General features: G+C 40.4%; 1 protein-coding gene across 1 annotated transcript in view; it reads left to right on the forward strand.

Annotated features, from left to right (window-relative positions):
• The window catches only part of LOC101652384 (netrin receptor DCC), a 363,431-nt gene that overhangs the window by 180,495 nt on the left and 155,800 nt on the right, over window positions 1–27,136 (forward strand). The window contains exon 8 of the mRNA XM_045296053.1: window positions 26,844–26,939. Within this exon, the coding sequence (XP_045151988.1) occupies window positions 26,844–26,939 (96 nt within the window). The remainder of the gene's footprint in view (window positions 1–26,843; window positions 26,940–27,136) is intronic.

Below are 27,136 nucleotides of genomic sequence, written 5' to 3' on the forward strand. Positions count from 1 at the left end.
TCTTCCCACTTGTACAAATGAGGGAAGAGAGCGAAGGCACTAAAGGCAACAGAAGAATCAGACCTGCCTTTTTTTGTTTTTTAATGAAAAAAGGTCAGATGTTACAGTAAGTCGCTCGGGTAGAGAAGCAGTATCGTGAAACAGCAAAGACCTAGCATTTTAGCAGGATGAGGAGAAACTTCAAATCCAAGGCTGGTCAGGACATATGCTAGGTCATACTACTGCAGTGGGAATTCGGTTCCTGTAGTACAGAGGATCAAAGGGTTCTGGCAAAATTGAGTTTGTTCGACAGCAGAATTATACAATCTAATGAGACCGAACACACACACACACAAACACACACACACACACACACACACACACCACTGCCAAAATTGAGTTTGTTCGACAGCAGAATTATACAATCTAATGAGAACACACACACACACACACACACACACACACACACACACTCTCTGCCAAGGAGTCATTTCTGTCTCGGGGTTTCTGAGGCTGTAAATCTTAATGAGACCAGACAAACTCATGTTTTTTTCCTACAGAGCAATTGGTAGGTTAGAACTGTCTACCTTCGCATTAGCAGACCCGTGCCTAACCTATAGAGCCACCCAGGCTCCCCGGTTCCTGGTTAAAGGACATTGGCGCTTCAAGTATGAGTCTCAGAGGTTAATGGTAGCTGTCTGAGCATCATTATTCTCTCAAGGAGACTCAATGCTGACTTGAAGGGAATGGACAGAAAAAAACAAAACAAAAACAGGTGTGCAGGCATTTGGCTTTACTAAGCAATTAGACCTGTGAATTGGTGTGTTTCTCTGTCTAGTTTCTATCTGTTTCTGCTTCATGCATTGGCAATGGTATCTTTAGGGACAGAATTATTTAGGGTCGTTGTGATTTTTGAGAATTGACTATTTTATCATTGCTGTACTATCTCTCAATAGCTTCGGTAATGTTATTTACTCTGAAATTTGCTTTCTTCGATCGTCATGTATCCACCCAGCCCATTGTTTCTGTCTGGTGTTAGCTATGGAATGCTTATTCCATCCTGTAACTTTTCAACTATTCCTGTCTCTGTTGAAAGTGTGTTACTTGTAGACACCACTTAGGTAGGTCTTGCTTTTTAAATTCAGTTTAACATTTACTAAACGTTTACATTTAATGTAAACGTTTACATTTAATGAGAATACGGATATTGTTGGATTTTTAGCTGCCTTCTTGCTGTTTGTTTCCCTGGCCCACCTGGTCTTGGTGCTCTTGTGTCTTTTTTTACATTCTGTTGGATCGAGCCTTTACAATCAGTAAACTTACATAATTTGTCGGCTCACTAGCTATATAACTTTTCAGTTTTTTTGTTTTTAACTTCAGAATTGATAATATATAAATGTATCAAGAAATATTGTATCACTTCTCGATATACTGCTGTGATCTTGATTTTGATTTTTAATCTTTAAACAGGCAATTATCTTTTAAAGTTTGAAGATAAGGAAAAAGCCTAATTTTATCTACCTCTATAATTAACATTTTGGTATTCTTCCTTCATTTGTGTTGATCCAGATGTCTAATTGATATTATTTTTTTCCTCCTTGAAGAACTTTATTAATGCTTCCTGTAACTGAAATTGTGTGGTAATTAATTTTTGTTGTTTGTTTGTTTGTGGGTTTTTTGGTAATTAATTTTTTAAAGAATGTTTTGGCTGACAAAGATTTCACTTTGCTTTACTTTTGAGTATATTTTAACTGGATGTGGAATTTTAGGTTTCTTGCCTTTGAAAGTCTGTGATAATATTTTTTAGATATTTTTGCCTGAAAAAGTTTTCATTTGGCTGTTGTTTTTAGTATATTTTAAATGGCTCTGTGAATTTAGGTTGATAAATGTTTTCTCTCAATATTCTGAGAATGTTTCTCTACTGTCTCCTCTTTTCAGTGATAATAGTGAAATCCTTTTTTTTTAAAAAATACCTGTTTTTTAAAACTCTGTTGTTTCCCTGTAGCTGCTTTGAACTTTGTTGTTGTTGTTGCTAGTTGTAAGCTATCTAATGATGTGTTTTGGTGTGGTGTTTTGCTTTGTTTTTTATGTTTCTTGTACTAGAGGTTTGAAAGTTACATCAAATTTGGAAACATGCTAGTCATTATTTCTTTAATGGTTTTTCTACACTCTGTTAGTCTGGGCAGACTAGAGAAACAAATTCATAGACGCTTAGGTGTATTAGAGCTTTATATACAAGAGCAATTGAACACTGAGGAAATATCCCATCCCAGTCCAGATCAAGTCCATAAGTTCGGTATTAGCCCATATGTCCAATACCAATATAAAGTCCTCTTCAGACTCACAAAACACATGCAATGAATGCAGGAAGATCACCAGTAAGTGGGAAGTCTTGTGGATCCGGTGGCATTGTAAACATCTCAGCACTGGCAGGGCACTCCATGTGGCTTCCCCGGCTCCAGAGATCAGCTCCATCAGCCTCTCTCTATGTGTCTTCTCCACAGGGATGTTTCGCAGGAAGTGAACCAAGAGAGAGTGAGTGTCTCCTGCCTCCAGGGAGGAAACACAGGAGTTCCCAGAATCCTTAGGAGAAGGCCATGCCCATACAGAGGACTCATTGGCTATATCCCGATTGACAGGCGAGACTCTACCCTTACACTCTTAATTCGCAAATTGACACCAGATGATGTAACTACCACACTCTCTTTTTGATTTGGAACTCCAATTACAACTTGTCCTGCGGTGTTCCATTGTCCCACATCTCACCGATGCCCTTGTTTGGGGGTTTCCGTTTATCACAGTCTTTTTTCCTCTGTAGACTTCACTTTGGATTATTTCTGTTGCTCCAGCTGAAAGTCACTATCTTTTTCCCCTGCAAGGTCTAATGTGTTCTCAGTCATCTCTGGCTTACTATTTCACTCTGCTATCGTTTCCCGCAGTTGCTTAGGTCAGACGGACATTGTAATTTTTGTCTCTCCAAGTGTCATTTGGTTCTTTCAGTATCGTCCATGTTCATAATTTGTAGGAAATTCTTTCTACCTTTGGGAATGATGAAATATAGTTACAATAACTCTCAATATTAAATTTATAAATTCTGTCATATGTATCATTTCTGTCTACACCCCCCCCCCACCGTTTTCCCCCCTTACTTAGAGCTGCACTGTCTTTGTTTTGTGTATCTGGTATTTTTAAATTTCTCCTCGATGTTATGAAATGTCCCTGTTTAGTGCTGGAGATTGTTCTAGTTTTATAAATATTCCTGAGTTTTGTTCTAGAATGCAGTTAATTTATTCAAATGCCTTGACCCTTTAGAGATGTCATTATAAGTTTTTAGATTGGATGAGAGCACCGTTAGGTACCATTGAGTTGGCCCTAGCCCATAGTACCCCTACGCACAACAGAGTGAAACACTGCAAGGTCTCCTGCCATCCTCATAATTGTTGCTCTGCCTGAATCCGCTGATGCAGATGCTGCCTCAGTCCACCTCACTGAGGGCCTCCCTCCCTTTTGCTGCCCTTACCCTTTCCCAAACATGATGCCCATCTTCGGCGATTGGTCTCTCCTGACAACATATCCAGAGTACATAAAGCAAAGTCTTGCCATGCTTGCCTCTAAGGAGCACTCCGGCTTTACTTCTTCCAAGAGAGATCACATGTAAAATTTTGCTTAAGTCCATCCAACTGTTCAGTATACAGTTATAACCCCACTCCTCCAGTCCCCCAAACTTTATAGGCACTGTCTTCCTTCCTTGAAATTGATTCTGAGTCATCGGAGCTTTCAGGACAGAAAAGAAGTCCTCCTTCGGGTTTATGATAGTGTAAACCTCATTTTCCCTTTGCAGTGTGGTTGGTTGGTTTGAATGACCTACTTTGGAGTTAGTAGACCAATACTTAACCCCCACCACCACAAGAGTCCTTTTCCTTCTTCAAACGCTACCCAAATTCCTATGGATTATGCAGTTTTCCATGCTGACTGGTGGAAAGATGTATGCCTGGCATTGAGTGAGCGCCAAGTGCTTTTCCCGGTGTTCCTTTTGAGTACCTCCACCCCAGTGGATCTTGGGTAGTTTCAGGTGAAGATTCCAGAAACACCTTCTGAAGATCCCTGGAGCTCTCTTTGCACCCCTCTGCTCCCTGGCACAGTGTCCCACGGTTGCTTGGGTCACCTCAGTGTCCACAATTCAGGGAACCAGTGGGTTTCCTTCTGGGGTTACCTTCCTTTGCTGCAGCTTGGGAACTCTCTCTATGCAATAAACTGGGGCATACAACAATCAAAGGACTCATTTTCTTTATTGTCTCTGAAAATACCTCACCTGATATACCTAATATCAGCTATAACTTTTTATATATAAGTTTTTTCCAGGAAAGAGGACAATCTAATACTAGTTTGTTTGTTTGTTTCCATCTAACCAGGCATAAATGTTCATTAATAAGCAATCAATCAAACCTTTTAATTATTTCAGCCTGTTATAAAGTATAGCTCTTCAAGAGTACCCAAAATGCCAAGCTATATTATATCCATCCCTGATTTCTGTCATAAATCTCATCAAGAATGAATCTTAACTGTCATATAATATTTTGGAAAATACATTTGAGTGCTCTTAGAAATAGGTCTCTTACCCTGTGGATAAATGAACGTTTATAACTCCCAGAGAGCATTCTGAGTTTAGTGCATTCAATGTAAATTATCCTGTTAAAATCAGCACCAACCTCCCCACCCCCCCAACACACACATAAAAATACTTTTCTTATGCATGGACTATCGATGTTCTGAGTTCATGACATATGAATATGTTACATATGAAAAGTCAATGCATGGCAGAAATCTCAATAGTTGACATACACAAATAGAAACAGAATGAGCATCATTTAGAGAACAGCCTTTTGTTTGTTTATGTCTGGAATGATGTACAACATAGATGTTGCTTAATGAAATCCTGCTTGGCATTTTCTGAAGTAAGGTGAAAGTAGGATTATAGAATGATTTTTTTTAAAACAGTAATTTGAAAAGCTTGATCACAAAAATCAAAACCACATTGAAATACGTCATATAATGATAAAGACAATAAAAGTAAAAATAAATTTATTCCATTCTTTGATCCAACTGTCCTATTCGGGTTATTTATGTAAAGTAATGTGGAGTACAAATTCCATCTATGCTCGGGATTGGGGTGGGAAGTACTTAATAATTCCCACATACTCTCCTACTGAAACCATTCTAGAAGAAAGTCAATTTAGAAAGTCAATTTACCTTGCTTTCCTTACTAATATTACCTTAAACTTTTCTTATCTACTCAGGGAGAACTTTCTCATTCTCAAGTTAGCATCATCCGTTTTTGATCTCACAGTTTTATCATGGCCATTTTAACGTGTGGGCTCTCTTTAGGATTGTCTAAAGGTACAAGTCAATGCCTACTGTTTATTTCAGAACCGATCCGCATAACTCGTGTACCCTTGTTGCCTTTTTATTCTATCCAGCCATGCTACTTGTTCAACTTCTACATTACTCGTGTAAACATTATAAATATAATGTAGCCTTCATAAGGAATCTGAAGAACAATATAGCTTCTTGGTCTTGTTTTCATAGCATTTGAGGTCTCTTTGAAAGTCACCTTTGTAGGCTTCTTTTTTTAAAAAAAATCTTTTTATTGGGGGCTCATGCAACTCTTATCACAATCCATACATCCATAAGTTGTGTCAAGCACATTTGTACATTCGTTGCCCTCATCATTCTCAAGACATTTGCTCTCCACTTAAACCCTTGGTATCAGCTCCTCATTTTTACCCTCCCTCTCCACTGCCCCATCGCTCATGAGCCCTTGATAATTACTTTGTCATGTCTTACACTGTCTGACGTCTCCCTTCACCCACTTTTCTGTTGTCTGTCCCCCAGGGAGGAGGTTATAAGTAGATCCTTATAATCAGGTCCGCCCTGCTTTTTATCTAACTGATAGATTCTAACATATGTAAATGCATTATTAACATAATGCATTAATACCTGAGTCACAGTTTGAATTTCAAATATTCCTGACCCCTTAATTGGCATCAATCAAAATTCCAAATGGGTAAATTTCCAATAGGTCAGGCATTTCCTTTACTAGGAAAAAAAAAAATCTGTTCTTTTTTTGTGGTAGCTAGTGTTTAAAAGACCAAATGACTAAACCAAATCACTACCTGAAAAATCAGTGATTTAATGAATCTTAAACAGAAGATACCCTGTTGAAGGCAGTAGGGAAACTGAAAATTTAAGGCATATTCTTTGGCTTTTTGAGTCTTATTTGACAAAAATGCAAATATTTTCCATGGGCACAAACAGGGCTCATGAGTCTGAGACCACAATAGTTACAGGAATAGTTTAGAAAGTTACTTGGGTTTAAGGTCTTTAGGAGAGTTGTGGAAGAAGTGCTGATCTAAGTATTTTGACATGAAGGATGGGTGGGAATGACTCCCTGGGGGAGAGAAATGAAGTGTGCTCGGGGCTGACGGCCCAAGGAAAACAAGGCAGGTTGATGGTCTAAGAAAGCAATTTCATTATGAATGCAAGTTTATAGAAGGCATGGCAGGAATGCCTATTAATTTCTTCTATTATCTCTCCTCTCGTCCTCTGCGCATTATCATTTGTTGTGTCCAACCACCTCATGGTAGCATGAGTGCTCTTCTTCCTCAGGACCTTCTCTGTGTGCTTCACTGGGTTCAGGGTGGTAGTTGGGAAGGTTGGGCAGAGAACAGGAACCGGGACAGTCCTTGTGATTTATGTACATTGGAAAAGACTAGAGATAGGAACCAGGGAGGTGTGGGCTGGATGATGTTTCGTCAAGGGGATTGCAATGCATGTGTTGAAAGAGGATGCATATGAAGTGTTGACTACACAACTGGAAACGTTCACCCTAGTCGCAATAAAAATCTTCCAAAAAGTGATCTGGAATGACTAGTGAGAAATCGCTTGGTTGTGAAATTAGAAGAATGAGGTGCTTATAACTTTGGAGTCAAAAGGTCTGTTATCTCAATTAACCCAAGGATTTTGTTCTTTTGGCTGGCAAACCACGTGTCTTCTGTTGTCCTGAAGCAAATTAGAAACTCAATACCAATTTTGAATTTATCCCTGTCTATCATTTGATAATAGGCAAGACCTTTGTCTTGCCACGAGAGGGCCACGAGAAACATGAATAGAGTACAATAAATACTGCCTAGAGCCTTTTTATCCCCTGCTAGGAGCACAGCACGTTTAATGCAAACAAATCAAATTTTGTCTAAAAAGGGAAAAAAGGAAATGCAGATCCAGGACTTATGCCCACCAGAGGAAAAGCAAATGATTTATCTTTATGGTAATCTAATTCACAGGGCTCCTACACTAATTAGTCATTTCTGAACAGAAATCCGAGAACAATATAAAATTACTGGGCAAAACTATCCATTTAGCGGATGATCACAGCATTGTGGCAGAGAGGGAAGGCTGTGCTCCTTATACTTGGTGTGATCAGTGGCCTTTTCTAACCCATGCCATTTTACAAAGTAATTGCTCAATTTGCAATTGTTACCATATACATATAGTCATATGTATACACACATTTACATATGCATATGTGTGTATAGTATACATAGAGATATATTTCAAGTCTCATGTATTATCACCAAACCTTCTTTTTTATTTCAATTTCTTTTGACCACAATATTTCCATGTGTGTCTCTGATGAAAGAAAGAAGGCAAAGAACGGAGACTGAAAGGAAACTACGTCGAGGTTCCGATCATGAAGAGCCAGCATTGACTGCGGACAAGAGCATGCATCTAGTCCCCAGTTCTTTCTGCCGGTGCTTCACTCCCAGAGTGGCATGGGAAAGCATTTGGGAATCTAGAGCGCCAGTGTGGGCCTTGCAGTGTGTGTGTGTGTGTGTGTGTGTGTGTGTGTGTGTGTGTGTGTGTGAAGCAACTTACATTCTGTGTTGTCCTGGTTTCCCCAATCTGTCAGCCGAGCCTTGCAGTGTGTGTGTGTGTGTGTGTGAAGCAACTTACATTCTGTGTTGTCCTGGTTTCCCCAACCTGTCAGCCGAGCCGAGAGTCCTCCCGGCCATCACAAGAAGTGGGGGAAGATAAAATGGTCAGTGTGGCAAAGGAGGATGCTATTTCCGTAAACAAAATCTGTCTTAAGATATTTTTCCCTCTTTTCTAAATGGGCTATCCTCATAAACCTTTGCAACATTTTTCTCTTTGAAAAGTGTGATTTTATTCCCAGTGACCTATATTTTATTATTAGGCCTTAGAATGATTTTTTTTTTAAATGAGAAATCTCACGGATACCAATAGCCTTCCCTCGAACAGAAAGGTAGCCATTGGTTATGCAATTGTGGGAGCAGCATCTAGTAACATTTATCGAGCACTTAGGACATGACAAGTTACATGTTTATATACACTGTCTCCTTTGTTTCTCGTGGTACCCCTAAAGAGAGACTGCTCCCCTTGCTGGGTTGACACCATTTGCACAGAGCGAAAGTGAGCTGAAGAAGATGTAAGCGGCTTGTCCCAGAGTGTGTGACTAAGCAACCAGTAGAACCAGAAGCGCTCAGACAGCCTGACTCAGGACCTTTTCTTAAATGCTGTGACATGCTTCATCAGGTGGAGACCTTTCCTCAAGCTATCTTGTGAGAAATCTAGTATAGCTTTGAAAAATGTCTGACAAACGAAGCCAATCCTTCTGAAGCTCTAGAGAAATTTTCTAAAGTCCAAGTCTTTTTTACCCCCAGAGATTTCAAGCCTGAGGAATTCTTTAGGGAGTTTTGCTTTTGTCACTGAAAGTATTGAAGTTTTAAAGTTAAAGCAGGCAAATAAATAAATAAATAAAAAGACAAAGGAAAATTAAAGCAAGCACAGTGTTAACCTCCCAGTTAAACAAGGTTTTGCTTGTAGGTGTGTTAAAAATATTTGCAACACCTTTACGAATTAAATCTTTTTCACATAGACCATTCAGTGATATTGACTATCCATCACCAGCATCCATTATGGAAGTTTTCATCACCATTAACTCAATGGTTTCTACAGTGTGGTCCTTTCATCCCCTTTGCCTCCCTCCTTTGTAAGGCACTGATAAACTTGGGCCCCTATATAGTCTGTATTGTTGGGATTGTACAATGTTTGTCCGAAGAAAAATTAATATTTTTTTCAATAATAAAAGCTAATGTATTTTGATTGCCACAATACACATGAATAGAGGAAACACTGTCTGGGGAAACATGCCCACCATGGTATTTACTTGATTTTCCAATCACCTTGGCCTCAGTCTTGCTCTCTGTTGATCATAGTCTCTCTCCACCTTAGTCTCTCTCTCTCTCTCTCTCTCTCTCTCTCTCACACACACACACACACACACACACAAACTCATTGCCATCAACTCGGTGCCAACACATCACAACCCTATAGAACAGAGGAGAACTGCCTCATGCATTTCCGGGACTATAATTTTTTACAAAAATAGAAGGCTCCATTTTTCTCCCAAGGAGTGGCTGGTTGTTTAGAACTAACTGCTCACGATATGGAGTGCTATCAAATGTGTAACTGTGAAGTCACCAGGGCTCCAGTTACACACACGCATGCACGCACACAGACACACACATACATCTCCTTATATTTGTTCCACATATTTTTGTCTAGCATCCTTCATATGTTTCTTTCTCTCCTCCACCAAGTTTACCACCCCAGTTATCCAGAATTTCCTGTAATAGAAAGAGAATATATATGATTTATAGCTGAATTAATATATATATATATACACATGTATATCACAAATTGGGTAGTGGTGACTTATAAGATAACTTGGAAGTAGACCAGTATGTTTCCACTAAAAAATATTGACTTCTTATTTAATGTCAGGCATCCAGGGCTTTGCCTGGCTTTCCTGAGAGCCATTGAGCCGACAAAGTTTACATCTTGTTATCAGTGTGATACATATTACAAACCAAAACACACCCCCTGCCTACAAGTAGATTTCAATTTACAAATATCCTATAGAACGGAGCATTCTGTGTCCAAGGCTGCACACCCTTATGGAGGCAAACTGTCAGATTTTTCTCCCAAAGAGCAGCTGATGGTTCAAAACATCCAACTTTTCCCTTAGCAGCTAATGCTTGGCCACTGAGCCATCACAACTCAGATGAACACTAATTCCACTGCCATCGAGCCAAGCCTGACTCATGTCCACCTGATAGGACAGAGGAGAACAGTTCCTTATGATTCGTCTAAGACTGTAAATGTTTCTCCTGTGAGCAGCTAGTAGATTTGAACCGCCAATCTCCTGGTTAGCAGTGCATAGCCCATGAGTTACCAAGGCTCCTTAAGATATATATATGTATATATATGTATTTCATATATATATAAATGAAGTGATAAGCAAACGGTTCAAGATCACATGCTTTATAATACAAGCATAAATGGAATTATCTTGATAAGTCTATTCAGCTAATTAGGTGGAGCTCTTCGAGCGTTAGTGTGTTTGGAGCTTAATGGTGTGATTCAGCAATCCAAGCAACATAGACCAAATGCTCACAGTTGGATAGAAAGAGCACCAGACTGGCCTTCAAAGACTTAGAATATGGTCCTTCTTTGTGCTCAGCTGAGAGATGCCTGACTCATCTGAGAGCCACTCCAAGTGGCCATTCCCACATTTCCCAGTTAGAAACAGAAATGCAGATTGATTGAGATTGCTAGGGTGAGCAAAGATACACTAAACACTTAACATAGATTTTAGGAAGATCTTTCTCTTCCTTCAGAGTAGAGAGGAATTACCCCTACTTTCTCAGGCGAGCATAGCTGCAGAGTAGGCTGGGAAATAGACCTAGAATGCGGTCTGGCCTTGAACCCATCAAACCCTCAAAGACAGAGTGGAACATAGGGCTCCCGAAGCTTTGCTCTTTGTGCAAGCTGCCTGCTACATCTGCCTCCCACAGAGCAGCTGGGGTTCTAACAGCTGACATTTAGATTATGAGCCGAGCACTTGATCAGTGCACTACCAGGGTGTCTTAGCAAATGCTCATAAGTGCTATTATTGATGGGGGTGGGGGTGGAGAAGAGGTTGAAGGAGAACCCTCTGAGAACACACCACTACCTGCGCGATGAACCGAAAAGAAAGCAACAAAATGCAAACTCCCTGCCGTCAAGTCAATGCCGACTCTTACAGATCCTCTAGGGCAGGTTAGAATTGCCCGGTGTGTTTCTGAGACTCTAACCCTTTCGGGGAATAAAAAGCCTCATCTTTATTTCAAAGAACAACTGGTGAGCTTGAACTACTGATCTCGGGGTTACCAGCCCAGTTCCTAACTCACGACAATAAAGTGAACCGGAGAGTTTAAAACCCCAACCTTCATGAAATCCTGACATGATTTCATGGAGATAGCAGAAATATAAAAGGAGGTGGTGATTGGGTGGGGATGTCTTTATATTTGTTTTATCTCCCCAAACCTGCTTTAGAATATTTTTATAAATAATATCATCCCATTTATAGTATTTCAGTTTTCGTTTACCACCTTGGTTTCCCATATATATTACTTCTTAGGTTTAAAATTTACCAATGTTAGATATTTTCTTCAAACTTTTAAAAGTGCCCTTCAGGTGTACACTCATGTACACACACACAATTACTCACGTGCATACACATACACACAGCATACAGAAAACAAGACAGCTTTGTGTAGATTCTCACTGACATGTTTCCCACATTGATGGGAATTTTATTTTATGTTAAATATTCAACAAGCTCTCCCTGAATGCTACCTTCAATGATTTAAAAAGAAAAAAATAGCAGCAAACTTTCCATTTCCTGAGTGAGCATTAATACTTAAATCCCTGGATGGGAGTGGGTTAGTTCATTACCAGATATAATGATTTTTGATGGGACCAGTTCAGAAATCGTTATAACTGATGGGATAAGGGATGAGACCAGGGATGTCTGAGTGGTCTAGTATTGAGTACTTGTTAAAACATTAATCAGATGTGGGCCTCACCATTTACAATCATAAGCAAAAATGCAGCCCACTGGAAATGAGCCTTCTAGTTAGAATTATTCATTTGAGAATCAGTCAAACGCCAACCCTTCTGACATGGACCAGGCTGAGAGTGAACAGTGGGTGATTGCTCCGCGGATTTATGAGACCAACCTGAGTATCATTCTCCTTCCACAAAAAGAGATGCAACAAATCCTTTGCTGACAAAGCTGGAGTCATTGCCAGTTGTATGTTCAAGTTTACGCAAGAGAAACTGCTCTAAATCGGATGGCTTGTCCCAGTATTATCACAAAAACTGCCCTCTAGAAGAATCATTTAAGAAAGTAACTTCTTATAGATCCAGGTCAAATTCTGATGGTACCAATTACAAGCTGTTTAGTCTACTTAAGCATCAATGTTTTACCTTCTCCTTCCTTTAGTTCTATTATTAACCAATAAACATTTGTCAATTCTTACTGTATGTCAGGAACTGTTGTAGGCTCTGGAGCTAGGAAAAAGAAACAAAAACAGCCCATCGCTTGAGTGTTCATCTCTCTGATGGTGTGTTCATTAGGGGAGAAACCATATATAAATAATCAGTCACCACTGTTCTGGAAAATAGACTTGGTGATGTGGTGGGTTAAATGTTTGGGTGCTGATGGTCAGGTCAATGGTTCAAACTAAGCAGCCTCACCACAGGAGAAGGATGAGGCTGCCTGTTCTCTAGCAGATTCCAAGTGTCAAAACCCAAGCGAGCAGTGCTACTCAGTCCCACAGGGTTGTTGTGAGTTTGAATTAAACAGACAGCAGCAGGTACTATTCTGAAGCATCCCAATGATTATCTCATTCTCTTTTGGAAAGGACTCCCCCTGAATTATTTCATTTATTATTCTGCAAAGGAACTAATCATATGCCCACTTACTCTGAGTTTGGGTAAGACATATACCCACCCAGATCAAAATGCATGCCAATATGTTCTGTTGACTTCTTGATGTTAACTCACTACCATTGGGTTTATGCCAACTCATAGAGATGCTATAGGGCAGGGTAGAACTGCCCCCATTAGTTTGCCAAACTATAACTGTTTAAAAAGACTGGTTTTTCTCCCAGGGAGTGGCTGGTGGTTTCAAACAGAAACCATCCGTTTGGCTCCAACTCATTATGGCATTAAGCGCAACAGGAACACTGCCCAGTCCTGCACCAGCCTCACATTTTTTCTTATGTTTGGGCCCTATTGATACATCCACCCTATCAACCCATCTCATGGAGCATCTTTCCTCTTTTTTGTTACCTACGTTGGCCTGGCCAAGAGGGGTCAGTCAGTGGTAATGGTTCCATTGTCAGGCCTTCCCCCTGCTCCCTCAAAGAATGCACGTGTGCATATCGACATTGGATGCCTTTCCTTTGCTCCCTGGTTAGAGGTGACAAGGGCTTGAAGCTGGAGATGGAGGCCTCGTGAAGAGATCGGCAAATCCATGGGACCGACACGAGGCTGCTCATTTCGAGCTGTCGTGTATCTATTGCTCAGTCTCCTGTGTCTTCGGTGTCCTTGTTGTTCAACGATCTGTCTGTAATGTAACTAATGCAGAATGCTAATGGCACGGTAGCTAGAAAGGACATCGCAGGTTACTCTGTCAGTTTCTGTTACATCTGCGAGACTACCACGGCATTATTTCAATACTTTCCTCCTTTATTATTTTCATTTTGAATTATGAACCTTAGAATACTTACAGGGCAAGAAAAACTGCTCATACCTGAAAAGAAAAATTCTTATTCTGTTGATAGCCCTCTTTGCTCACATAGTACTCAATAAAATAGAATTCTTGAATAATAAGCAATTAAACACCCTCTTTAAAAGTTGACCTCTTCATCATATTTTTACCATTCCCCACCCAACTCCCCTTTCACTAGTCCTGAGAGCACCCAGAGAATTTCAATATTTGACAAAGTCCAGAATTGGTTTTGAGACAAACCATTCATGTACAACTGATTTCATGGTTCAGAGTTGATCTTTGTCTTTCTGGAAAATCTGAAGACCTTCTGCGTGAAAGTACACAAACGGCTTCCAAAACCATCCTATTCCTTTCAGTTGAGCAGTATGGAGAAGAGCGCGTGCGTGTTGAATGCAATGCGAGTCACGCTTCCCTAATGCAATAAAATTGATATCAATGAGTGAATTCCATGCCATCTGAGCTGTTCCTTTAGGGTGTTAAACACACATCCCAGTGATATTGCTGTTCACAGTAAATTTCAAAACCCTTGTTGGGAAAGACTTGTAGAAATCATAACATATCCATTTGAAATCCTTTATTGATAGCAACATTTTATTGGTGGATTTGATTTAATAAAGCAACCAACAGTGATTTGGACCCAAATCATATACCTAGTTGAGCAACCAGAGTATAAAGCAATATTTCAGGTCAGAAAAAGAAAATAAAGTGTAACAATGGTGAGACCTTCCCTCTACTTGTGCCTTGTTTCCAGTTTTTAATGATACACTCAAATGGCCAGAAGCAAGCGCCAGACACATCTCGGCTTTATCAGTTATCTCAGGGTAAAGCCATTTGGTCCGAAATATAACTCCAGTCCACAATTTAAAAACGAGTGGGACTGCTGCCGAACGCTTGCATTCCCTTTAGTAATCTGCCAAGGACCGCCTGCAAGGTCATTCTCAATGGTATTGGGAAGGCAGGGCACTGGTGAAGGGAAAATGTTATTGGTCCCAGCTGCAACAAGGTCACGGTTATTGCAGGACTCTGAAAGAGAAAGCAAGCATCAGAGAGAGTTCGGACCTGGGAAAGAAAGAGAAAGAGAGCAGAAGAAGTGTTCATTAAACCTATGATAGTCATGAGAAGTAGCGCCCCCTCTTGCCTCAGATAAATATGGGTCATAATAACTGAACACATATGATGTATTAAGTGCTTGCACAGAATCTGGCTATTGTAAACGATTGTCTCAACAATGCATGTCTTCATGGAATGCAATTCACATTTGCAGATTTAAAAAGAAGAAGAAACATAAATCTTAAGACAGTTAATGAATTGTTCATGAATATATACCTTTTAGTAGCCAAAGTCATTTCTAGCCCAGGCTCATCTAATGGCAGTGTCTCAGGCCCTTCTGCAATTTCACATTTTCTCCACACCCCCATCCCTCCCATTTTCTTAGGGTAAAGTCTGGCCCACAATAACGCTTGTCTACCGGGCCTTCACCCCAGTTGCGCTGTGATTCTCCTGAAAGACAGAGGTCCTTTTAACTGGGTGAGCCCACGACCTTTGTGTGTTTGTAGGTTTTTCATTCCTTTTGAGTTTGTATCTCCAAATATTATCCTCTGGCTACTTACTGGCTTCTCAGTCTCATTAAACAAGATGCTGAAAAAAAGAAAAGAAAATAGCCTTATCACATATTTGTCTCTCAGTAGATATTTATTATCTCCATTTGTTTATAGTTTTTAATAGAATTTTCTAGAAATGCAACTATGATCCATGCCAAATGGAAACAATCATATATGCAATTTCCTATGAAACACCAAACATATACCAGTAATGTTACAATTTTACTACGACTCATAAATCTTTTTTGTTCAGTACATTTTACTGGGCCCCATCAGTCTTCTTTACTTCTGATTTCATTGTATTCTATATGAACCGGGCTGTTTGCTGTGAATTTTCTCATAGTAAAAACTGTGAATTTCACCACAGTTTCCTGATTTTGGCTGTGCTCCTTTGAGCCCATTTTGTTTTGTCTGTTGTTTTTCCTTTTCTTCACCCGCCCACTCTCCTCAAAGTAGCCCAAGAGAGTAAATAAAATACTAGTTGGTTTTCTTTAAAACTTGGCAGAGAAGCTGTATTTATGTTTGCTCATGTGGCCTGCCGCTGCATTCCTAGGCCATTTATCATGGTAGTGATTATTTTTATCAGGTCTTTATTCTTACCCAGTTATTCCAACTTCATTTTTCATGTTTTATTAAATCAGGAAATTAAAAATTAGTTTAATTTTACAGCCACCTCAAAATTAGCCTTAATTTAATGTTTCTTCTCATTATTAACAAAGTTATTTTCCATCTAGTCATATTTTCCTGAGGTAAGTATATATTCAAATGAGCAATAAATCCAAACTGTGGAGCACAGAAGAGAAAACATGAGTATGTGAAGGTTTCATCCATTAAGGCAATCTTATGGCCACAAGGACATGAGTCTGTTTGGATATGTGTAGGCTGTTGAATCAGATATAAGGCAAATACATTATTTTTGTTAACTTCAGGTACCAAAAGTGTGCAACCTATTAAGATGAACTTCAACCCAGGCTATTATATCTTAGTATGCTAGCTGGTGAGTTCCTGCACATTTGTAGAGAAAAATAAGTCGAGGATAAGGAACAAAATCTTTACATTGCATCTGCTCCATCTGCCCTTGGCATTGCCTGTAATGTCTTAGTAACTCCTGGAAAGCCATGCAACAACTCTACAGATGCATCTCTGTTTACATTCAATTTAATTACAATTATAGAAAATTAGAAGAATAATTTTCCCAGTCACATGGCTCATATTTCAAGTGTTCAATAGCCATATGTGGCTACTCCATTGGATAGCACAGAGGTGGGACATTTTCATCCCTACAGAGAGGACTGTAGACTAATACTGTCTTCTTGCAATCAGTGGGTTACTTACATGGTGCTCAATGGGTTACCTTGAATGGGATTTAGTATGAAGAAAATGAAGAAGGCACAAGCAACAGTACATAAATTAGAACAATGATTATAAGTATATGCACACATACACACACACACACACACACACACACACGCACATGAAGGAACCAGAGTGTATGTTCAAATATCCTATTGGGCATACTGGGCAATTCAGTGTCAATATTCAGATAGCAGAGGAGTCCTGGTGGCATAGTTGTTATGCATTGGGCTAAGCACAAAGTCAACAGTTTGAAACCACCAGTCGCTCCATGGAGCAAGACGAGGCTTTCTACTCCCATAAAGTGTTTTACAGTCTTGGAAAGCCAGAGTGGCAGTTCCACCCTGTCCTACAGGGTCACTATGCGTTGCCATGGCTTCATGGCAGTGAGTTTAGTTTTTGGTTTTATTCAGAAAGCAGAAGTCATCCCCTGATGAGGACAGAGACTCGAGCAACAAAGTGAAAGTCCACGGCTTGAGTAGGCTGCTCTCATACACACATAGGCACAGCCAGTCTCAGACACTGGTTGGCGGAAAAGGCAAAACCAAAGTAGAAAGTAGCAGTCATCATGGGATATGCTGGAAAACCATGACTGTAGGAGAACATTAAGTAGTATTTGCATGAGAGGGATAGGCAGGAACCACCGAGTTCTTCTGGTCTCAAGGTCATGGGTATTAACATTCAAGAGGTCCATTAAGCCCTTGGACTAACTGTTTCCATATACCTTTGACTCCATCACTCTTCTTTCCTCCATACAGGGAGAGACCAATAGTTGCACCTACGATTGCCACTCCTGAACTTTTAAGTCACCAGTAGCTACTCATCAAAGTATGATATTGAATATGATGTCTGTAGAGTATGTTAATTGTGTTCATTGATATTAGCGTCCCCCAAGATTATGGTCCTGAGTCTCAGGTCCCGTGACTCATTCCCTCAAGTTGTTTGAATATATCTAAGAAGATGTCATGATTGTGTCCCCAGAATTCTCCGCCACATTCATAGATATATTTGGAGCAAAAGTATTTATATACAAACACCCTATGTCAAGTGTACATGTATTTAAATACACATTTACTGTGTATGTAACAGTATTGACCTCTCTTGCCTTTAACTTTTGAGCTCAGCTCAGTGTGGTCTCCTACCAGGTACCGCCTACCTCCAACCTCACTCTACTTTTTACACGGCCTGTCCCTTCTCCCACCAGAACAACTGTCCACCCGCTAAACAGCGAATGGTTCTGCTGTTTGTCTCCCACTCCTGGTTTGTTTGTTAATGTGAACCTTTCTATTAATTTTTTATATTTTTTTCTCAGACTTGTCCTTTTATGATATTTATAAATGTTATGATTTTTATCAAGTTGAGATTGACTAATTTTACTCCGATCAGTACAGTCTCCTCCAGGTATGTCATCCCTGTTATGAAGGGTTCCCAGATTCAGCCTGTGCATCCCAATCACTCTGGATAGGATTGCATTGTATGTATGTGCCAAAGTGGGTTTATCCATTCTTCCATCGATGGACACTGAGGTTGTTTCCATCTTTTTACTACTGTGAATAGTGCTGCAATGAACATGGGTGTGTATAAATCTATTCATGTAGTAGCTCTTAATTTTCCAGGATATATATATATAATATGTGTGTGTGTGTGTATATATATATAAAGTAGAGTAGATGGATTACTGGATACTATGGTATTTCTATTGCTGATTTTTAGAGGAAGGGCCATACGATGTTTGACAGTGGTTGTAACATTTACCAGCCACCTACTAGTGTGCACACACACAACCACAGTGTATGAGGGTCCCACCATTTGCTGTTTTCTGTTTGGGGTTTAAACTTTGCTGTGAATGCTGGGATGAGAAGCTATCTCATTGTTTTGATCTACACCGCGCTGCTGGATAATGATCATGAGCATTTTAATTGGTGATCTGTATAGTTCTAAGTGTTTTTAAGTCAAAATACTAATTTGATAATACAAATTAATAGTAATTATATTTCTTATTGAGGTCAAGATGGGCATATATTTCTACCTGTCCTCAATTTGGTTCATTTTCCCCTCTCGAGAAATGTGTACAAAAAGAAAACCAGAGTGTTTGGTTATATTGTCTCTCGTTAATCTCCTGATATAAAGCTTTGCTGAGAAATCATTTAACTAAGTGCTCTATTTGTAAGCTGTTGTAGTGCTTCATAATCTAAGCATGTACTCTGCCACTTCTCAAACTCAGCAGGCTTTCTGCCAAAGCACACCACACTGGTTGAAGCAGGCAAAGCATATTGGTCCTGCTCTAAGATGATAAAGCTGCTTTGCACAATGGAGCAGAGAAGAACCCAGACCATGTGCACTGTGGCTGAACCTGTCTCAGACACACAAGACATTCAGCTGTGACCTGTGTCTTCTATGCTTTAGACAACTATGACCTGGCTCAGCGCTCCATTTCCCAAAGGGAAATGGTCAGATTTGTCTATCTGCTCTTAATTGTGGAGATCTTGAATGAAAGTTCGTTTTAGGGTCAACTGAAGAATACCATTAAATAAATTTGGTACATTAAAGAAGGTAGATACAAACATCCTTAATCAATTATTTTCAGCCTACATTATCCTCAAACTAGTTCATTTAGTAGAGGGGGTAGGAGGGGAGAGAAACGGAGCAGGGCATTTTTGGAAGAATATCTAAAACAGTTGCCCTGATCCTTCCAAACTCCCCGGAGAGTCTACTATACCGTCGCAGAATGACATACAGTGCTGTCGTCACCACCGCCCTCCGGGGAGATCGTCATTTTTATCTGTGATGTCCTTTCCTTCCTTTCCAAAACATGGCAAAAGCAGAAATGTCTTCTCTCCCTTCTTGACTCTGTGGTCTTGTCAAATGTTTAATCTGCCAGATTCTAAAAATCTAGAATTCATTGCCCTCTCTCTATGATCTTTCCAAATGCAGGTAACAGATGATGTCGCTCAAACTCAACTTTGGTTCTTCATTTGTACTCTACCTGTGTGTTAGACTAGTTCGATTAGAGAAAGCTAAGTCAGCGACACTCAAATATGTGTAAGAGGGAACTTTATATCAAGAAGTAATTATGTATCAAGCAAACATCCCAGCCCAGTCCAGATCAAGTCCATAAGTCTGATACTAGTCCTTAGGCCTGATATTAGTGCATAGGTCCCTCTTCAGATTCATGCAGTTACACGCAATGATGCAGAGTGCAGGAAGATCACGGGCTGGTGGGTGCTAAGTCATGTGGATCCAATGGCAGTGGCCACATGACAGGACTTGCAGTAACCATTGTCAGCCAGCAGGAAGGTGATGGCACAGAGAGGCAGGGAGAGCTTCCCAAGGCCCTCCCTGTTTGAAGCCCATGCCCACAGTGAGTCACCTTCAGGCTGTGTCCTGATTGACAGGCTAAATTCCACCCCAACACTTTTATATATCTTCAAGTTGACATGAAATTATGTAACTCCCACAACCTACTTCAGTCAGGTGCTTGGGATTTTCACTTGCACAATTGCAATAGTTTTGCCCTCTTCTCACATCTTTTCCATCTTTCCTGGACCACACAGGTCTGTGTACGTGATTTCCTACAAGCACAGTGTTAAACTGACTTGAAATGACCTTCAGCTCACCCTCTCCTGTTGCAAGTAGTGTAGGAGATAAGGCGTTGGACTTTGAAGTTAGGTATTCTACCACTCACTTCTGAAAAAGAACGGTCCTTCATTCGTGCCACAAATACTTGATGAGTACCTACTGTATACCAGACACTGGGTTAAGGGAAACATTTTTTAAAAAGAAGGAATATAAGGTGTTTAATAAAAGTCTCAATCAAGCATTTCAACCCTTGGACCTACTCTGAAGAGAGGAAATGACAGTGGTCATCATCGCGGTGGTGATGGTTGTCATTGTCAAACTTTGCTCCTAACATGCATGATGCTACGACTACTGACTTGTTCATTGTATTTGCTTCGTCCACTCTTTTTCTCCTTCTCCATTCCTCAAAAGATTCAGCATAAATGCCCTCTCTCCACAAAAACTCCCTAATTACAGAACCCTTAGCTTCCAATTCTTTATTAATTTCTTTATTTTATTTACAACACAATTGGTTAGAAGATTCACAAGGACAAATGAGGGGTTTGGGAAAAAACAACAACTCATATTCTCCACAAAACACACAGTGACTCCTTTCCTACAGAAGATGCTCAGTGGTAATTGATGGATGAATGAACAAATGAGTAGATGAATAATTGAATGTGAATATGCAAGTAAAGTAAAGGAAATATCTCTCAATCCCTTGAGCTCCGTTTTGCGTGAACTACAAGTGCAAGAAAAATGCAATTTAGGATCAAGAAACTTGAGTTTCATTGTTCATACTAAATAGGGACATTTGCTCTTTGGCCCTCACTGCATCATTTCACCTTTGTGTGTGTTGATATTCACCATTCCAGCAAATATTTATTAAACACCCTCTATTTATAATAGTCTGTAATCATCAACTTTAAACTTTTATTTTACTCTATATCTTCCTAGTGATGGATGCTAACAGAATGTTTTTTAAAGTAAATACCTTAATTCTTTTTATTCCGGACTCAATAATTCCTCACACTGTCTAGTACCTGCAAACCTGGGGCCGGAAATCATTATAAGGGTCCTAGTTGGATTAGCTATTAATTAAATTTGCAAAGGATCCCATGCAATGAAGTAGAATTGAACATATTATATAAATTGCATCTTTCTGGAATATGAATTGCTCATCCTTTTAAAAGTTCAATGCAATCAGCTGTATTTGCCCTGCACCCATTACCCTTAATTAAACAGTTCATGTCCAGTGAGGTCAAAGGTGCCCCGTTATATTTACTGTCTGACAGTGATCCAGTGGCTCGTTCTCTGCATATGTGGTAGCCGGGCTCACTGCAATAAGCAGGTGTCTGCATTAGGGAAACAGCCACCAGTCTAATTTTCTCTAATTGACTTGCTGGCAGTGCTTACACAGAGGGCGAAAGATTCGGAGACATGGATCCTGGGCTCTGACCAGTGCTTGGCATGGAGAGGGCCACTCTCTGAAGAGCAGAATCTGGAATGAATAAAGGATGGCAGGCTGTCAATCTGGCGCATGCCACTGGCACTTAAGACCCACAAAATATTAATTAAAAATAATGATGTTCTTCCCACTGGCTTTCGATACCATGCACAGCATCTTGGTATATACCTCCCCCCAGCCCCACCCCGCATCCCCAGCTTTCTGTAGTTCACACGAATCACTTTCTCCCTCCCCTCTAGAGTGAGTAAATGTTTTTCCTACCTGCAGGGAAACTGCTACAAACACTCTAACAATACTGTTTGTTTCTTTGTGTGAAAATCTCTGGGGAAGGCGGACCCTAGCTTCTCCTGGTTGCCTCTCCCTCATCTTTTACAAACCCTGCAATCAATGCTTATGTGTCTCCACCCCCCTTTTCTTGGCCACCGGGAAGATGCTGGTCTGCTACCATCTATTTTGGATGCGCTTAAGGGTTCTTAAGTATTTCTTCAGCCTCTTGTATCCCAATCTGATGGATTCTGTTAAGAACAGTTAGCTGAACAATGGTGACAATTTGGTAATAAATAAATAACATCTGACAAATCACTCTGAATATATCAAATAGTTCCCATGGACCAAAATGCTAATGGTATCAGGATGGTGCAGTCACAGAGAATTTGAATGAAAAAATGCGACCAGGATTTTTTTTTAAAGTAAATACCTTAATTCTTTTTTTTTTTTCCTAGATTCGAATAATTCCTTACACTGACTAGGTACCTGCAAACCTGGGGCCGGAAATCATTATAAGGGTCCTAGTTGGGTTAGCTATTGATTAAATTTGCAAAGGAGCCTATGAAATGAAGTAGAATTGAAATTTATTTTTCAGAGGCAACTGGTAAGCCTTCAGGCATATAGATCCATAATATTTCAACAACAACAAAAAAACAAAAACAAAGATTCGCTGTCGTAATTGTCACTGAATCCTGAACAGTAGGGTCCGATGATAAAGAATGATTAATTCACTCTGAATCCATGACTACATTAAATGTGTTGAACTCATTGGATGCTACCATAAAACTCACTCCTGTCGAGTGGATTCCGATGTACAGCATCCTCACTGGACAGAGCCCCCGTAAACCTTGAAAGCCTGTCATCTTGACTGCCCTGTGGAGACTGGAAGACTGTAATCTTTAAGGAAGCAGATTGACACATCGTTCTCCCAGCCAGCAACCGGTGAATTTGAACCATCCGCCTTTCAGTGAGTCCCGGGGCACTTCACCACTGAGATCCGAGCTCCTTTTGATACTTCCACAGAGGGAGCAAACTCTTTTGTGAGGTAGCACTTTACAGGTGAAGCGCTCTGAGCATGTGCAGGAAAATAGCTCCACATTGCCCTCGTGTGGTGTGCTAGTCAATGGCATGTCTGTGCGGGGAGAAAATGGTTACCTTGCGACCCCTTCATTCTCAGAGCACCCTCTCTCCTCAGCACGCACACCCAACTGAAGCCCCCATCAGAATTTGAAGGAGGATCAAATATAGTGTGCTACCCACTGGCTAAACCTTAACTGGATAATATTTGTATTGCTCGTCCTTCATCTGTCAGCTTGTCATTGGGTGGTGGGGTGCAGGTCACCAGGATGCTGAAAGCTCTGTCTCTGGTATTTAAAACACTAACAAGGTCACCAGCTTCAGAATCTCCGTAGGGTCCCTAGGCATCCGAATGGGCTCGATAGCAGTGAGCTAAGTTAGGTCACCCATGGAGTGCAGGCTTCCTCAGAGCCCCCAGACAAGGGTGAAGAGCCTGCTGGTTTAATTCTTCAACAACTGGTCAGCACGAACCTTATGAACAGGAGTGGAACATGGTCTGATAGAGTGCCAGACCGCCACCCCTCAGGAAGGCAGTCACATTCCACGGGGGAGAGCCATCCCCTCAGAGCAGACTTTAATGATTGGGATAAAGTAAAGCTTCCGAGACCTTCATTTGCCAGTGAGGCATAATTCAAAACAAGAAAAAAAAAATAGCGTCAAACATTCTTAATAATCAGGACGTGGCATGTACAAGTGGAACCTAGGAAAGATTGAAGTTGTCAAAAAAGAAATGAAATGCATGAAGATCAATATCTAGGGCATTAACAAGCGGAGTGGAACAAGACTATCATCTACTATGACAAATTGAAGAGGAGCAGCGTCCCATTTTTCGTTCAAGAGAACATTTCAAGAACTACCCTGGAATGCAGCACTGCCTGTGATAGGGTCCTACCTGTAGACCAGTTAAAAGGACTATAATTCCAATTTACACAACAACCAAGAATGCTAAACATGAAGAAATTAGAGCGTCGGTAACTTCTGCCCTCTGAAATTAATCAATCATGTAATGAATAATTACTAGGGGTTGAAATGTGAAAATTAGATACAGAGAAGTATGGGTAGTTGGAAACTTTGGCTTGGGGTTATACAATTAATACAAGAGCTCGAATGATACATAGAGCCTCATACTTTTGCAAGATCAATTCATTGGAAAGAGATTTTTTTCCCAGCACAATAAACAGTGACTATATACATCAAACAAATCTCCTACAGCTGTGGGAAGAGGTGATGGAGAAGTTCAATATCAACCGTCAGAGCAAAGCTCAGGATTGACTACAGGACACACCATCAACTGTTCCTAAGCAAGTTCAAGTTAAAGCGGAGGAAAATTCAAACCAATCCCCAAGAGCCAACCCTCAGTCTATCCCAGCTGATAACAACTCAAGAGTACATTTCACTCATTGAACACTAATGATGGAAGAGAAGATGTATTGTGAGATGACATCAAGGAAAACATGCATATAGAAAACAATAGATCCTTAAAAAGACAGGGGAAAAAACCCAAGAGACCACGATAGATGTCAGAAAAAACTCTGAAATTTGCTCGTGGCTGTAGAGAAGCTAAATTAGGATGTACAGAAGCTAAGAGAACTGAACAAATGATTCCAAAGGGCAGCTGGAGGAGACCAAGGCAAGCATTGTCATGAAATGTGCACAGACTTGCAGTTAGACGACACCGAGGGCTCAGTGTATCGTTTCACCAATTGTTGAGTGTGGGTGTTGTATCAGAATTATACTCAGTTATTAAAATACTCAAAAACATACCCTGAAGTCATCTTAAAAGCTAACCCACCTGCCTGAGCATTATGCAATTTTAACACCAGTCTATTTGGAATCAAATTTACAATACACACTTAAAAATTAGAGACTTTATGGGGTAATGAGGTTATTGATGAAAAGGGGGGCAAATTATTGTACAGCTACAAAAATGAGCACTATCACCAAATTGTAAATGTAAAAATTTGATTATGTATGCTCTCAACAAAATAAAATTGGGAAAATCTTCCCCTTTCCAAAACAACGAAAGAAAACCCAAAGGGCAGAGCAGTGTCGGTCTTTCCCATGCTGAAAGTTCTGAAGAAAGACTTGAAGCTTGGCGGTGAACTATTGAATGATTTGGTAAGGAGCCCTGCTGGCATTGAGGTCCCTCCTTGGGCAACGAACCACAAGGTCAGGAGTTTGAACCCACCAGCCACTTTGTGGGAGAAAGGTTGAGGCTTCCTGCTCCACTAAAGATTAACAGACTCAGAAACTCAGGGGGGACTCTGCTCCTTCTGGGTCACTATGAATCCTAACTGGCTCAATGGAAATTAGTTTTGTTTGGGATTTATGGGCAAAATATTGAATGACACATGAAAAGTTTAAAAAAAGGATAAACACAGATTTTGTCAATGTTTAATATTTTTGTATGTTGTCCTCTTTTGGGTTCCTTCATCAAGTGCTGCTATTTTCTGTGTATTTAGTACTCCTCTAACTTTAATATTTCTCAACTTCCCTTTAATCTGTTTCACTTCTTCTGTCATTTCTTTTAATTTTCATGTTGCATTTATTTACTCATGTAGGCAAGTCTTTATTTCTAAAACAATTGCATCATTTATATTTAACTTTGCGGGGGAACAATTCCACCTGCTTCCCAGATTTACCTCTGTTGATTTTTAACTCACATCTTGTGCCTTGCACTTTTTTTCTCATGTTGTTTTGCTCAGTTGGAACAAGTGTATTGCAATTTTCCTCTACATTTTCTTGTGATCTTTGGACTTATCTTTAAAACATATTCCTCTGGTATGTTTACCTAGACGGATAATATTCTCTTTATTTCTTTTTTTACGTTTTCAAGAAGTTTAGACTCATGCATTTTCTATTACTGAAGCTCAAAAAAAATTTGTTTTCCCTTAGAAGTTCAACAGCTTTTGCATCCAGACAGCGTTCCTTCTGCTGCGGTTGTCTTCGGTCCAGGGTTCAGCAAGCTGAGACCTGCTGGTTACATTGATATAGGTCTTGTTTTCCCATGGGCCACATGACAAAGGAATGTTTTCCACAGTGGAAAAAAAAAAAAGAAGGATGTGTGATAGAGCTCATGGATCCCACAAAGCCCAAAATGTGTTCTTTCTGGGTCCTGCCTAGGGAAAGATTCCCGAACCTGACTTTAGACTAAACCAGGGCCAGCTTGCTTCCGGAGTTTTCTTGACTGGTTGGTTCCCTCTTCTGCTTGTATCTGGACTGCCCTTTCCCTTCATTCCTGTTTCTCTGTCTGCTCACTGTGAACAGCACTTCCAGTAGTCTCTCACGCACACAGACTCCGTCCTGGACAGCGGCTCCAGCAGCTGGTTGGAGTATTTAGTCACTCGGTCAAGCTGAGTGTGCCTGTGGTCCACTCCGAAGACAGTTGGTGCCGTCTCACGGGGTCCCAGGCTGGAGGCCTCCCTGTGATTTCTCGCTCACAAAAAGCGGACAACCTGCAGGACCTGAAGCTGGTGTTCGTTTGTCCACACTCATTTCTAGTTTAGGGTCTGAGTGCAGCGCTCCTCACCTCCTTTGGTTCTCAATGTTGGGCGTATGCTTTTGACTCCCTACCTCGTCACCAAGTCTCTCTCTTTTCTTAAGTTTTCAGCTTCACCGGGTCTCTTTTCACAGGGTCTCAAGAAGCTCAGCACCGAGACAAACGGCAAGCGCTGATTGCCACCTTGTGCCCAGAAAACCAGCTCGTGTTGTAAAACAGCAGTTACTTCATGGATTAGATGAAATTTATTGTCAGGAAAGTGTTTATCATGAGCATTTCGGTACACTGACTAAATCAATATATTCGTTGTGTTTCTGTTTTTGTTTGTTTTTTTCCCTCCAGAGTCAAGTTCTCATTACGTCATCTCTCTGAAAGCTTTTAACAATGCCGGAGAAGGCGTGCCTCTGTATGAAAGTGCCACCACTCGGTCTATCACAGGTGAGCGACGATTATTTATCCTTTGGCGACAAGGCCATCGGTGCATTTGAGTTGTGGTGCAAAAGGAACACAGACTAAAGTAAAAGATAGCCAAAGAGAGAGACAGAGGACCAGCTCGAATGTGCACACGTATAGCCATGCCTTGGGTACTTCTGACCTCCACCCTCGTTTTTTATGTATTTTCAAAATCAAGTGGA

Source organism: Echinops telfairi, unplaced genomic scaffold, assembly GCF_000313985.2.
Source record: "Echinops telfairi isolate 266 unplaced genomic scaffold, ASM31398v2 ScPeMD7_7400;HRSCAF=8409, whole genome shotgun sequence".
In the NCBI taxonomy this organism is placed as follows: Eukaryota; Metazoa; Chordata; class Mammalia; order Afrosoricida; family Tenrecidae; genus Echinops; species Echinops telfairi.